Source organism: Herpailurus yagouaroundi, unplaced genomic scaffold, assembly GCF_014898765.1.
Source record: "Herpailurus yagouaroundi ecotype Mexico unplaced genomic scaffold, PumYag 186, whole genome shotgun sequence".
In the NCBI taxonomy this organism is placed as follows: domain Eukaryota; kingdom Metazoa; phylum Chordata; class Mammalia; order Carnivora; family Felidae; genus Herpailurus; species Herpailurus yagouaroundi.
This window is the reverse complement of record NW_024412417.1, coordinates 11,010,014-11,024,278: the sequence shown is the minus strand read 5'-3', so window position 1 is coordinate 11,024,278 and position 14,265 is coordinate 11,010,014. Positions and strand designations below refer to the sequence as shown.

General features: G+C 34.5%; 1 protein-coding gene and 1 non-coding gene across 11 annotated transcripts in view; one reads left to right on the top strand and one right to left on the bottom strand.

Moving 5' to 3' along the window:
- VPS13B (vacuolar protein sorting 13 homolog B) overlaps positions 1 to 14,265 on the bottom strand; it is a 795,663-nt gene that overhangs the window by 466,517 nt on the left and 314,881 nt on the right. For 9 of the 10 annotated variants that reach the window (XR_005796430.1, XM_040494097.1, XM_040494098.1 and 6 more), the window contains 2 exons: positions 6,828 to 6,937; positions 512 to 659 (listed from right to left, as the gene is read on the bottom strand). Coding sequence is in view for 9 of the 10 variants with exons in the window: in XM_040494097.1 (XP_040350031.1) it covers positions 512 to 659; positions 6,828 to 6,937 (258 nt within the window). In the remaining variant the exon portion in view is untranslated. The remainder of the gene's footprint in view (positions 1 to 511; positions 660 to 6,827; positions 6,938 to 14,265) is intronic. The other variant, XM_040494093.1, reaches the window with a different exon arrangement.
- On the top strand, positions 5,744 to 5,847 carry LOC121043278 (U6 spliceosomal RNA). The gene has a single exon (XR_005796770.1). It is a non-coding gene; the product is annotated as a U6 spliceosomal RNA (small nuclear RNA).

The window sequence follows — 14,265 nt, the reverse complement described above, 5'->3', positions numbered from 1 at the left end:
ACAATTCTCTATTGGTCTCTAGTGTTTTTGAATGTCTTGAAAGTGGAAACAGTGAGTGCCTTTGTTCCCAAATGTCCTTTCAAGGATATTTGCATAGCATTCAGCCTCAAAAGGCAGAGATACTGTCCTTTTGAGCAAAGGGCAAGTTTGCTTACACCCTTGCAAGATACAAATAGTGTCTCCCTCTAGAGAAAATGGCAGACATGCTTTCTACCCATTATAAAAGATGCAGGTTCCCTAAATTGAGGGTTCCTCTTCTGTAACATAATCCATTGAATATAGGTATCCTCTGAACTTCTTGGTGCCACCCTGTGGTAATTAGACTTAGGACAGTGACACAAGAAAAAGGTAATACTCTAGTTACTGCTAATACTGTAAGATAATAGTCTTTTGTCTCCATTCTAGGAGTCTCATGTCCAGAATTCATGAAACTGTGGCCCAGATAACTTGATATCTTATTAGCTCAGAGATAGGGTAAAATCACAGACCTTTTAGAATTTGTGACACATACCTGTTATTGTTTTTGTTTTTATAGGGCTGCTGGCATATTCAGAGGCCTGATAAGACTGTTGCTTTGCCAGGGGTGCACTTCCAACTGACACCTCATCCTCTTTCCTTCTGCTAATTGGCACAACAAGAGGAACAGCTACCACAGGCTGCTGGAGAGAGGCAAAAAAACACACTGAAATTATTTGCTATTTCTGAAGCAGTGAAGGTTAAACATGGTAACACTGAGTAAAGTCTTTCATAAATGGTGTTGAAGCTTTGCTATTTTAAATCAATCAATGTGTCCCTCCCTCAGTTCCTCCCTCTCTCTTCATATCTGTCTCTCTTATACACACAAAATCACACAGGGACACTTAACAATTTCAATGTAAAATTACAATTCTATGTGAAAAAATAAGATAGCTTGGAAATAAATGGAAGCTAAAATAAATTTCGGTAAAAAGCATAAAGATAATATGTCAAAGGCAAATCAAAACTATAACTTTGAGAATTACAATTAGTAGGGGAAAAAGGTTACCCTCATCAAATATTTTTAGGATATCTATAAAGTGATTAATTATATGTTACAGTTCAACCTAATAAAGAATTGCTGAAAATTTCTACGTTTTATCTGACAAAGTGATACCCACAGCATATTTAGAAAACACAGAAAAGTATCTGTAGCTAGAGAAAGCTGGAAAACATTATGATCCTATATTGAATGCATGAGTGCTGAATTGGACAATAAAGCAGCTGTTTCATCTTTATTCAGTGAAATAAAGTCTGATGTTACTGCTGATGACGCCCAATACAATCTTGTCAGATTTTTGGCAAAAAAGAAAAAAAAGGTATTTTTTAAGTTTGCTGCAGGATCAAAGATCAATGTTGGACTGGGTGGAAAACAATCATCCAATGTTGGGTTTTAGCCACAAATTGAGAAGGAAATTGCAGCTTGGGAAACAACAGATGATAACTGTAATACAGCTGCATCAGACGGTAAATCTGGAGGGGCTGGTCAAGCTGCAGTGCAGTCTAGTGTTACTCTCAACAGCACAACAATCATACTTTTAAAAGATCCAACTTTATGTCTCACCCAACCTATATTACTTATTTAATATTACTCTGAATGTGAGTAAATATTCCAATCAGAACACAAGTACATTATCTATATATTACAATCAATCAAGTTATGAAATATAGGGAAAAGGCAAATTATTTTAACAGTTGCTACTTAAGCTAAGTAAAAGGACAAGAAAGGTGAAAATGAGAAAATGGAAAGATAAATATATTGTGGGAAACATTACAATGTACAGTAGCTGCTTTCATATTATTTAGTAAAACTGACAATATTTGTACAAACCTAATTAGGAAATAGTATCTTAAGACCAAGATGAGAAAAGTTCAACATACCCTTAAGTTTTGATGCATTTAAAATTACTCAACTATAAAATATGGGAGTTCCTTTTAGGTGGTAGTATTTACTGATTCCATAATCCCTTGAATATCTTGGCCATCATTTATACACCTGGAATATGACTAAGTATTCCAAAAAATTACACCCATGTTCAGATTCAAATTAATATATTAGAGAAAAATTATGTTAAGCATAGGGTGATATTTAATTCAAGCTAAAATAGCTGAAAGATGAGATTCATGAAAGCCATAATATTGGTAATATCCAACAACAAACAAAAAAATCATTCTTTTGGGTGACTCAAACTGGGTCATTTTCACATAGGCAAAGAGACATTAAAAGCCCTAAGAAAAACCCTTTCTAACAAGACAGCAAGACTCTGATATGTCCTCTATGCAACTGTATTCCAAATATCTACAATGATATCCAAAAGACCCTCCATAAATATTTCCTGAATGATTGCTAATGTACGCACCATATGTCAGGCAAGAAATATTTTAATATTTCTTTAATATTTTAATATTTCAAAATATCAAAATAAACTATTTTTAGCAAACTCCCAATGTTCTACTAATATTCTTCTACCTTTTGGTACTGGATATTTCCTCAAATATTAGTTGTATCCCAGCCCCAGATTTATCCTACCCTTGCAGCATCAATATTCCATGATCCGAAAATACCTAAAGTCTTCTGTTGTTGTTCCTGTAAAATTCTCCATATTAATTTAATAAATGTAAAAAAAAAAAACCACCCAGGAAATTATAAAGAATAAGATAACACACACATTCCATTATATCCAATAATTACTGTCTGTTAAAATTTTTATATTTCCTTGTTTTTTAGAGACGAGCAAAATATTGCAGGTAAAGCTAAAATACCCTCCAATTGTGAACCAACTACCCATTCCTCCCAGAATCAACCACTATTATGATCCTCATATAAACCTTGAAATGTTTTACACCTATCCCTATTCACACCCACTCATATGTATACACCATTTACTTACTTATTTACTTATTTATTTATTTATTTATTTATTTGGGTAGTTTTGGGGAAATATACATTAATGCTTTCATATTGCATATTTCCTTTGAAATTTGGTTTTTGCATTAAATACAATTTTGAGACATCCATATTAAGACCTATTGTATAATTTCTACTAATAAATTATCATATTGTGTGAATATGTTGTGTTTTATTTATCCACTTCCTTAGAGACAGTCATTCAGGTTGTCTCCAGTCTTGTACTACTGCAATGAATACTGCAAGAACAGGCTTATACACAACTCTTCAGGGTCCTTAGGATCTTTTGTTAAGACCACAGTTTTATCCAAAAGTGCAATTTGGGGGTTACAGGCTATGTTTATTTTCAATTTACTAGATACTGCCAATTCATCAATTTTCACTCATAACATTACTATGTGAGTTTATCCATTTTCTCTATTTTCCTCACTACTAAATATTGGCATTTTTTCACCCAACAGAGTTTTAAAAGTGAAGATGAGTAGCCATGAGTTGGTAATTATTAAACCTAGCTGATAAGGTCATAGGGATCAATTACACTATTCTTTCAATTTCCTATGTTAAAAAAAATGTAGGACTAAAATAGTAGCTAAGAATATGATGAATTGTAGTAAAGTATTAATACTATGAAGTACTAGTGAAAATGTAAACTGTAATTCTGGAAGCTATGTGACAATATAACAAAGGTTTCAAAATATGCTGATATACATGGCTTTAAACACTAATTACTTCCCCAGAATATATTCTAAGTGAATACTTAAAGAAAAACATAAAGATTTACTATGAACATATTTATACCAATATTCTTCATAACTCTGAATGAACAGGATTATGGGTATTTATTAGTTTTTCTTTTAAATAAAACTAGTATTTTTGAACTTTCAAAAACATATTTTTAAATGTATATTTATATTTTATTTCAAACTGTTATGAAACAGTATAATCAAAATAAAATTATATGAAAATCTTAAGGTGCTTGGTATCTGGAGTGCCTGGGTGGCTCAGTCAGTTTAGCATCCGACTTCAGTTCTGGCAACGATCTCAGAGTTTGTGAGTTGGAGCCCTGCATCAGGCTCTGTGCTGACAGCTCTGGAGCCTAGAGCCTGCTTCATATTCTATGTCTCCATCTAGCTCTTCCCCTTTCCCACTCATGCTCTGTCTCTCTCTCTCTCTCTCAAAAATAAACATTAAAAAAAATTAAAAATAAATAAAGGTGCTTGGTATCAATCAAATGAATTTTTAATTTACCTCAGTTGCTAGAACATTATCTGACCTTCAGGTATAGCTCTAGTGAACTGGACCTAATTACCATCACTTATAAAGTAACCAACGAAGAATTTACAATGGGATGTTATTCAGTCATAAAAAAGAAGGACGTCTTGTCATTTGTGACAACACGGATGGACCTAATAAGGCAATTAGGCTAAGTGAAATAATTAAGAGAAAGAAAAATACCATATGATTTCACTTATATTATGTGGTATCTAAAACAAACAAACAAACAAACAAACAAACAACAACAACAAAAAACTCATGGGGGCAGTGGGGATGAATGAGTGACAGGGATCAAAAGGTACAAACTTCCACTTATGAAAGAAATAGGTCATGAGATGTAATGTACAACAATGTGACTATAGTTAATAGTACCATATTGTGTATTTAAAAGTTGCTAAAAGAGTAATCTTGAAAGTTCTCATAACAAGGAAAAAAATTTGCAACTGTGTGTTGTGATGGATGTTAGCCAAACTTATGGTGATAATTTCACAGTATATACAAATATCAAATCATTACCAGTAACTATCATCAACAATCATCACCTGAAAACTAATATGTCAACTGTATCACAAAAAGAATTTACAATTAAAGTATTTCTCACATTCTCCCTGACATTAGTTTCATTGACTACTGAGGTGAATTTCTAGGCAATTGCTGGTTAAAGCAGATACATTAGAGGCTAGCTTAGATAGTTCTATTTTACTTGCCTATTTTCCCTCATAGTGCCTAGATGTTTGTTCTGAGTGTCTAATACTAAGAATTGCGTAGTAATTTTTATTACCTCTGTATTTCTTCTTTAGTTTAATTCAACATTCTGTTAGAGTAAACTTTCTAAAATTCAAAACTCTTTTTTTCTAATGTTTCTTTATTTTTCAGAGAGAGAAAGGCAGAGAGAGAATGAGCTGGGGAGGGGCAGAGAGAGGGGGAGAGAGAATCCCAAGCAGGCTCCGTGTTGTCAGCACAGAGCTCGATGTGGAGTTCAATTTCATGAACTGTGATATCATGACCTAAGATGAAATCAAGAGTCAGACGCTTAACTGACTGAGCCACCCAGATGTTTCTCAAATTTCTTTATATCAGTTTCCTATAGTTTCTCTTTACCCTTCAGGATAAAGTCTCAAACACTTCGCATTACAAAAAAAAAAAAATCTTTTATGAACTGGGTGCCAATTCTTAACAGTCTCTTATACTTGCCTCTATGATAAAACCACTAAAGGTCACTTTTTTATCAAGTTAATCGCCCCCCACCCAACCTCTGGTTACTCTCACAGCTAGTGGGTTTGATCCCCACATCCGGCTCTGTGCTGACAGCACAGACCCTGCTTGGGATTCTCTCTCTTTTTCCCTCTCTCTCTGCCCCTCTCCTGCACTCTCGCTCTCTCTCTCTCTCTCTCTCTCTCAAAAATAAATAAACACTAAAAACAAAAAAGATGCTCCTTGAGCCATGGATTGTACTATTCAGGTAATTTTTTTGTTGTTGTATTGTGTAATTATAAAATTGTGTATTTTTCTATCAACTGGTTTTAAGTTTGAAAAAAAGGGACAGTGCTCACTTTGGCAGCACATATACTAAAACTGGAACAATACAGAGAGTAGAATGGCCCTTGCACAAGGATAACAGGCAAATTCATGAAGTGTTCCATATTTTAAAAAAAAGATAAAAAGCTATTCCAGGGGCGCCTGGGTGGCGTAGTCGGTTAAGCGTCCGACTTCAGCCAGGTCACGATCTCGCGGTCTGTGAGTTCGAGCCCTGCGTCAGGCTCTGGGCTGATGGCTCGGAGCCTGGAGCCTGTTTCCGATTCTGTGTCTCCCTCTCTCGCTGCCCCTCCCCCGTTCATGCTCTGTCTCTCTCTGTCCCGAAAATAAATAAACGTTGAAAAAAAAATTTTTTTTTAAAAAAAGCTATTCCAATTACAATATTACAAAATTACAATTAAGTCTAATGGGAAAATGCAATATAGCATAAATTTGGCCTGAAAAAATATTTAGTTCTGCCATTTACTATGTGTGACAATAGGGAAATAAATCTCAATTAGCATCAATTTCTTCATCTTTAAAATGGGAATAAACTCTGTCAGAATTACATTTAAGAATCATAACACAGAAAATATATTTAAGCATTTCAGAAAATACAATTAGCTGTTTTATACTTTGTAATTTATACTCTTCTAAACAAGTGCATATCCCAACTCTTTTGCACCAACCATCCCAATCCAAGGGTTGGGCACCCAATGAATGCTTGTTGAATAAACCTAAAAATGTAGAAGAAATACAGTGATAATGAAAATTAAAGCTATTAATATGCAATTCTTATGTATCAGACACACGGAACAAACATCTAGGCACTATGAGAGAAAACAGGCCACTAAAGCAGGACTACCTGAACTATTCTCTAACGTATCTGCTTTATAAGCAATTGCATAGAAATCCACCTCAGTAATCAACGAAACTCCACTTTGAGCTGGAGTTTCCAGTCTAGAAGTGAAGGAGTAAAACTGCTTGAAAGGGGAAGAATGGAAGACAGAGGAATTAAAAAAAATCAATACAGACAATATAGACCTTTAACAAATGACTGAGAAAACAGGAAACAATTTATTCATTAAGAGAATAAATTACAAAAATTTCTCACCTGCTGCATATGTCTACTGGTTCGTTTCTGAGGCTGATAAATGAGCCAGGTATATAAGACTGGGTCAATATTAACTGCTAGTCCTTGTACACTACAAAGGAGTACAGCACCTACAAATCAAGATTTTAAAATTATTTTAATTCCTCATAAAAATAATAAGCTTTATATCACTTCACACCAAGTAGGATAGCTAACAAAATTAACAGGTGCATACAAAGATGTGGAGGATTCAAGACGTCATATACCGCTGGTTGGAACATAAAATGGTGCAAATACATTCAAAAACACTTTGGCATTTCTTCAGGAAGCAAATATACCGTCACAATATGACCTAACAATTTTATTCCTGCGTATGTACAAAGAGAACTAAAATCATATGTTCACTCAAAAATTTGTAGCTAAATTTCCAAAACAGTAATCATAATAGCCAAAAAGTGGGAATGACACAAATGTCCATGAATTGCTAAATGGATATACAAAATGTCGTATAGCCATATAACGGAAAATTATTTTTGCACAACAAGCAATAAATCACTGATTCATGCTACACTACCTTGAAAACGTGCTAAGAAGTCAGTCACAGAAAACCACATACTGTAGGATTCTACTTACATGAAATGGCTAAAACAGGCAAAACCATAGAGAAAAAAGGTAATTTGTGTACGCCAGTGCCTAGGAGGAGGAAAGAATGGAAAAGAACTGCTAATAGATATGTGGTTCTTTGGGGAGTGATGAAAATGTTCCAGAATTAGAAAATGGTGATTGTTGCACAACTTTGCAAATATACTAAAAACCACTAAATTATGTACTTTAACATAGTGATTTTTATGAAATATGAATTGTATCTCATTAAAAGTGAATCTGTCTTTAATAAGAAGACGCTTTATTTTTTAGCAAAGAGCAATTTCTATATTGGTCATGAGAACAGAATATTATCTCCCTTTTTGTTTATATCACAAATTTAATTCATGATGTTAAAGTAAGGATTATTATAACCACTCAATAAATCACGGCAAATTACAAAGTTAAACGTTGAGAAGCAAGAGAGAGATCTGCCTAGATGAAACACAGGCTAACATTCTGACATAAAACACAAAGCTGAAGTGTAACAAGTTGCAATTCCATCCTAGTCAAGTATTTTACTAAAATACTCAAGTATTTTAGTCTCTCTGATAAAAAGAAACACATGGATTTAACTAAAGTATAACATCCCATTCTTATGTGCAGATTATGTGCATCCATAAATACATTTTTGTATTTGCAAATGGAGTTTTTGATAAAATATTATTAGCTCCACTGAAATATATGGAATATCAAGTAAGGAGTATTTGTCACATTTGCTCTCAACTACACTCCAGTATCTAGAAAAGTAATTGCCACATGGTAGGGGTAAAGAGTCATAGTACATGATACATGAGTTCTCAACTTAGGTGCAACTTGTTCTATAATTTTGCAGGTTATCTAAACCACACAGTAACTATTATTACCAAGGTCTATGAAAAGTGAGCCACACAGACACAGAGATAGAATGATGGAGGAGAGCACGCAAGAGAAATATCCTTCCTTTTTAAACATTTACACAGGGGCGTCTGAGTGCCTCAGTCAATTGAGCATCCGACTTCAGCTCATGTCATGTCATCACAGTTTGTGGGTTTGAGCCCCATGTCGGGCTCCAGCTCAGAGCCTGGAGTTGCTTCGGATTCTGTGCCTCCCTCTCCTCTGCCCCACCACCCCCCCACTCACGCCCGCTCTCTCTCTCTTTCTCTCTCTCTCAAAAATAAATAAATGTTAAAAAAAAAAAGCAAATGTTTTAAAAAATATTTTTTTTAATAAAACTTTTACACAGAATTTTCAAACAAGCAAAAATTGCCAGGTGTTCTCCCAGGGACCCAGATCAGTGTAGATTCCAAAGCAGCATTCTGAGACCACAGCAATTCCATCCACTTCCATGTACAAATGCATGTGCTGCTGAGCAATAATTTGCTTAAATACACATCAGGAAGGAATGATGATGTGAAACTAAATACAAAATGATTGCAAAATGTAAGTCATAAATGAAGTCAAATAGAAAATATAATTTAACATGTATTTTTCCTTTAATACAATGCATAAAAATTGTTTATTAAAACCTTTTAAAGAAATTAACTGTATACATTTCAATAGAGTTTTAAAATTTTAATTCAAGAATTCAAGAATATTTAAATTCAAGAATATATCATTCAATCTTAAAAGTTAAAAGACGTTTCTAAATTCCAAATAAAGAAATGAAATTAGTTAGATTTGAATTATATGGACTATTTCCTATCACATAAGGCCACTGTAATTTGTTTTAGAATTAAAATCATATAAATATTAAAGACACCACAAATAATATATGCTTAACAATAAAGAAATGTGTTCCACACACAGACACACAGACACACAGCACTTGCAACAATAAAGAAAAATATGGGATCCAGGAGACAAAAGGATCCAACGCAGGAGAAAAGTGACAGGAATCCCCAAAATGACAACAGTGAAGTAGTAACAGGTACATGGAAAATGTAGTAACAATAAAACACAGTATTAAATACAGGGAAAACAAATGTTATAAAGGAAAGTCAGTATACAATAAAGTGCACCACGAATTATATTTATAGACAGAAGTATGTAAATTCTAAAAAAACCCAGATGCATTAATTAATCAAACTTGATATAACAATATTGAGAGTATGATAGGAGGAGAGAGTGAAAGTTGGCCAAATATAATTTTCAACTGTAAGGCATTAATAAATTATACTCTTAAGTAAACAATCAAGAAAGAGCAAGAAAAGTTATGTTACTTAAAAAATATGGATGGGCGCCTGGGTGGCTCAGTCAGTTGGGCGTCTGACTTCGGCTCAGGTCATGATCTCACGGTTTGTGAATTCAAGCCCTGCGTCGGGCTCTGTGCTGACAGCTCAGAGCCTGGAGCCTGCTTCGGATTCTATGTCTCTATGTCTCTATGTCTGTCTGTCTGTCTCTCTCTCTCTCTCTCTCTCTCTCTCTCTCTCTGCCCCTCCCCTGCTTGTGCTCTCTGTCTTTCTAAAATGAATAAATGTAAAATAAATAAACAAAAATAAAATAAACAAAATAAAATAAAACTAAAATATATGGAAACACCAAAACAATTATTGAAAAGATCTGAGATGTGTTACCTCTTGAAAAGGGAACATTTAAAAAAAAAAAAAAAAGCAGTTGCCATGAGGGAGGATATAAATGGGATTCTCAAACTGGGGTCAAGAGAAAAGAGAGGTAGATGAGCCTTAGATTTTCTTGCTAAGAAATGTCCCTCTAGCGATTAATTAGCCATTAACAGAATCAAGTATTCTGTCTGAAAAGTCTCCAATTCACTGTCATATAACTGCCACAAATTACGATCTGGGAATGGTTTTCTTAACAAAAAATCACAACTGACTGTGAGACAGAGTCAGAAAAATCAACAAACAACTAATTTAGACTTTCAAGCACTGGAGATATCAGAATATAGAGAAAAAAAAAGCACCTCTGTATAAAATGTTTAAAATGCAAAAGTATGGTATCATACAGAGTATCAGGAAAGAACATATTTAAAGAAAAAATGGAAACTATGAAAGTGACATATTTAATTGTTGATGTAAAAAACTCATTAGGCAGGTTCAACAGCCGATTAGATATAGTTGAAGAGAAAAACAGTGAAGTGGAAGAAGTACCTGAAATCATTAGAATGCATCTGAAAGACAAAAATGAAAGATTATTAAAATGAGGTGAAGAGATATGAGGACTTAAGAAGACCAAATATATGTCTAATCAGATTCCATGTGGAGATACTAAAAAGTGGGGAAGAGGCAATATTGTTAAAAAGATGATGCCTGAGAATTTTACAGAATTGATGAAAGATAGTTAAGCCTAAAACCCAAGAAGAAGCCCAAGAAAACCAAAATGTATAATTAAAACAAAATGTAATTTAAGACTACAATGAGGTATCACCTCACGCTTGTCAGAATGACTAAAATCAACAACACAAGAAATAACAGGTGTTGGCAAGGATGTGGAGAAAGAGGAATCCTCTTGCACTACTGGTGGAAATGTAAACTGGTGCAGGCACTCTGGAAAACAGTATGGAAGTTCCTCAAAAAGTTAAAAATAGAAGTACCAGGCAACAGGGTGCCTGAGTGGCTCAGTCAGTTAAGAGTCTGACTTCAGCTCAAGTTATTATCTTGCAGTTGGTGAGATGCAGCCCCACATCAGGCTCTGTGCTGACAGCTTGGAGCCTGGAGCGTATTCAGATTCTGCATCTTCTCTCTCTCTGCCCTTCTTCTGCTCTCTCTCTCTCTCTCTCTCTCTCAAAATTAAATAAACATTAAAAAAATTTTTTTGAATACAAGTACCCTACAATCCAGCAATTACACTAGGTATTTACCCTAAGAATACAAAAATACTAATTCGAAGGGATATATGCACCCTGATGCTATCTACAATAGCCAAATTACGGAAACAACCCAAGTGTCCATGGACTGATAAACGGATATAGAAGATGTGGTATATACATATATAATGCAATATTACTCAGCCATAAAAGGAATGAAATCTTACCATTTGCAATGACACAGGTGCAGCTAGAGAGCATTATGCTAAGGGAAACACATCAGAGAAAGACAAATACCATATGATTTCACTCACGTAAGAAATTTAAGAAGCAAAACAAGCATAGGAAAAAAGAGAGAGAGAGAAAGAGAAAGAGAGAGAGAGAGAGAGAGAGAGAGAGAGAGAGAGACAAGCCAAGAAACAGACTCTTAACTATACAGAACAAACTGATGGCCACCAGAGGTGGGTGGGGAATGGGTGATATAAGTGATCAGGAATAAGGAGTGCACTTGTCATGAGCACCAGGTGTTGTATGGAAGTGTTGAAACACTAAAGTGTACACCTGAAACCAATATTACACTGTATGTTAGCTGGAAATTAAATAAAAACTTAAAAAAATGAAAATAAACACATTTAATTAAGCAAATTGGAAAGAAGTTGCCAACACTGAAGGGAAAAGAAGATTAAAAATATTGCAAACAGGGGCGCCTGGGTGGCGCAGTCGGTTAAGCGTCCGACTTCAGCCAGGTCACGATCTTGCGGTCCGTGAGTTCGAGCCCCGCGTCAGGCTCTGGGCTGATGGCTCGGAGCCTGCAGCCTGTTTCCGATTCTGTGTCTCCCTCTCTCTCTGCCCCTCCCCCGTTCATGCTCTGTCTCTCTCTGTCCCAAAAATAAATAAAAAACGTTGAAAAAAAAATTAAAAAAAAAATATTCCAAACAACAAGAATGATCACCTGGGGAATAAAAACACAAACAAATTGGTGCCCCTGGGAGGCTCAGACAGTTAAGTATCTGACTTTGGCTCAGGTCATGATCTCACAGTTAGTGAGTTCGAACCCCATGTGGGGCTCTGTGCTGACAGCTAAGAGCCTGGAGCCTGCTTCGGATTTGTCTCCCTCTCTTTGCCCCTCCCCGGCTAACTCGTGCTTGCTCGCTCGCTCTCTCTCTTTCCTTCAAAAATACATAGACATTTAAAAAAGTTTTTTTAAACACAAATAAATTGACAACTTCTTAGCAAAACAATCTATGGTATTCATTATATGATTGTACCTCAAATTTACATATACATAACATGTATTCTTTTCTAGGTAGAAAGTGTTATATTTATAAGAATATAAAGGAAGAAAATTTAAAATTACATGTATTTTTTTAAAAAGAATGTATCATGGGGTGCCTGGGTGGCTCAGTCGGTTAAGCGTCCGACTTCAGCTCAGGTCATGATCTCACAACTTGTGAGTTCGAGCCCCACATTGGGGTCTGTGCCGACAGCTCGGAGCCTGGAGCCGGCTTCGGATTCTGTGTCTCTCTCTCTCTCTGCTTCTCCTCTGCTCATGCTCTGTCTCTCTCTCCTTCCCAAATAAATAAACATTAAAAAAAAAGAAGAAGTAGTAAAAGAAAATTTAAAAAAAATAAAAAAATAAAAAGAATCTATCAGGATAATTTTTCTCTCCCTAATATTATGCATCTGAAGTACAAGGCACAAACTTTTTTTTTTGAAATTATGAAAAGTATACCCCAACGCCCTATATAAAGCAGTTTATAAATTTAATACTATGCTAACTACAAAAGGTAAAAGTAAATTTAAAAACTGCAGACATTCTCCATATTGGGCAAGTTATTTAAAAATCTTTTCCTATGTATTGAAAAGTAAATGTGTTAAGTAAAATTTTTTAAAACTTTCTCAGTAAGTTAGAATTCCTTTTTAATCAAGATTTTAGAGAGAGGAGGAGGAAAACCAATGCAATAAATATTTTCATGTGAAAACTAATCTTGAAAGTTTTATTTTATTATAATGAAGAAGTTAAAAACTATTTCACCAACTAATGTTCATAAAAGTCATGTGATTACATTAAATCAGAGATAACTAAATGACACACAGGCTGGAACTATGGGAATGTTAAATGGGTGATAAAAGAGAATAATCTATCAATTTAGTTGAAATTATAGAGATAATGTTCTTTTAAATTTAAAAGGATATTTTCATATTAAACTCAATTTACAAGACAGAACCTTTAAAAATAACACACAAGTTCTGACATGTAAGTGTGTAGACAACTAGTCTGATACTGAATTTACTTAGAACAGATCCCCCATAAATCATTAAATTTGGCAATATACTACTCTGTTTAATTTTAGCCTGGAAAACAACTAATGAGAAAAGTGTGCTTTATTTCTCTGCTCGTTGCCAAAATGGCTCATTTATCCACATTCCACTCCGGCTTCACAAATTAGTTAAACCAAGCCACCACCATCATTTTCAGTTACATCCTAAGCTGTAGAATGAGAATGAAATAAGAGTGAGAAACCAAAGGTGCACAGCATTTAAATATATATGCTTCTTATCACCTATAGAAACTATGTCAACCAATGAGATGACCCTGTAAAATATCAAGTTCTAAAAAGTGACAAGTACCCTGCATTTTATCTTAAACTAATGAATGAGACAAAAGACATACTCATCTTCATCTAAGTTTCAGTGGCTAAAACTCACTATTTTTCTATTACGCAGCTATAGTAAAGTACGGACTTTTTAGATTTGTGTAGTTCTTAAGAAATTAATAGCTACTCTTATTTTTAAGAATAATTTCAAGAATTTTGGCCTGTAAACAAAGAATCAAAAATATGGGTGGAGAATAAAGAGAAGATAAAGTAATCAGAGGCTAAGAAATGACAGAGCAGGGATGAGCCGCCAACTAGTGGCAAATTTATCCAAGGTAATTGTCAGGTTTAGTATAATGCAATAAGCCTTTTAGGTATGTGCATATGGTAGCTCATGTTACTTAATTAACAATTACCATGTCTTCCCATAGGATTCAGAAAATCACAGGAGAACTCTATCCATCGTAACAATAAC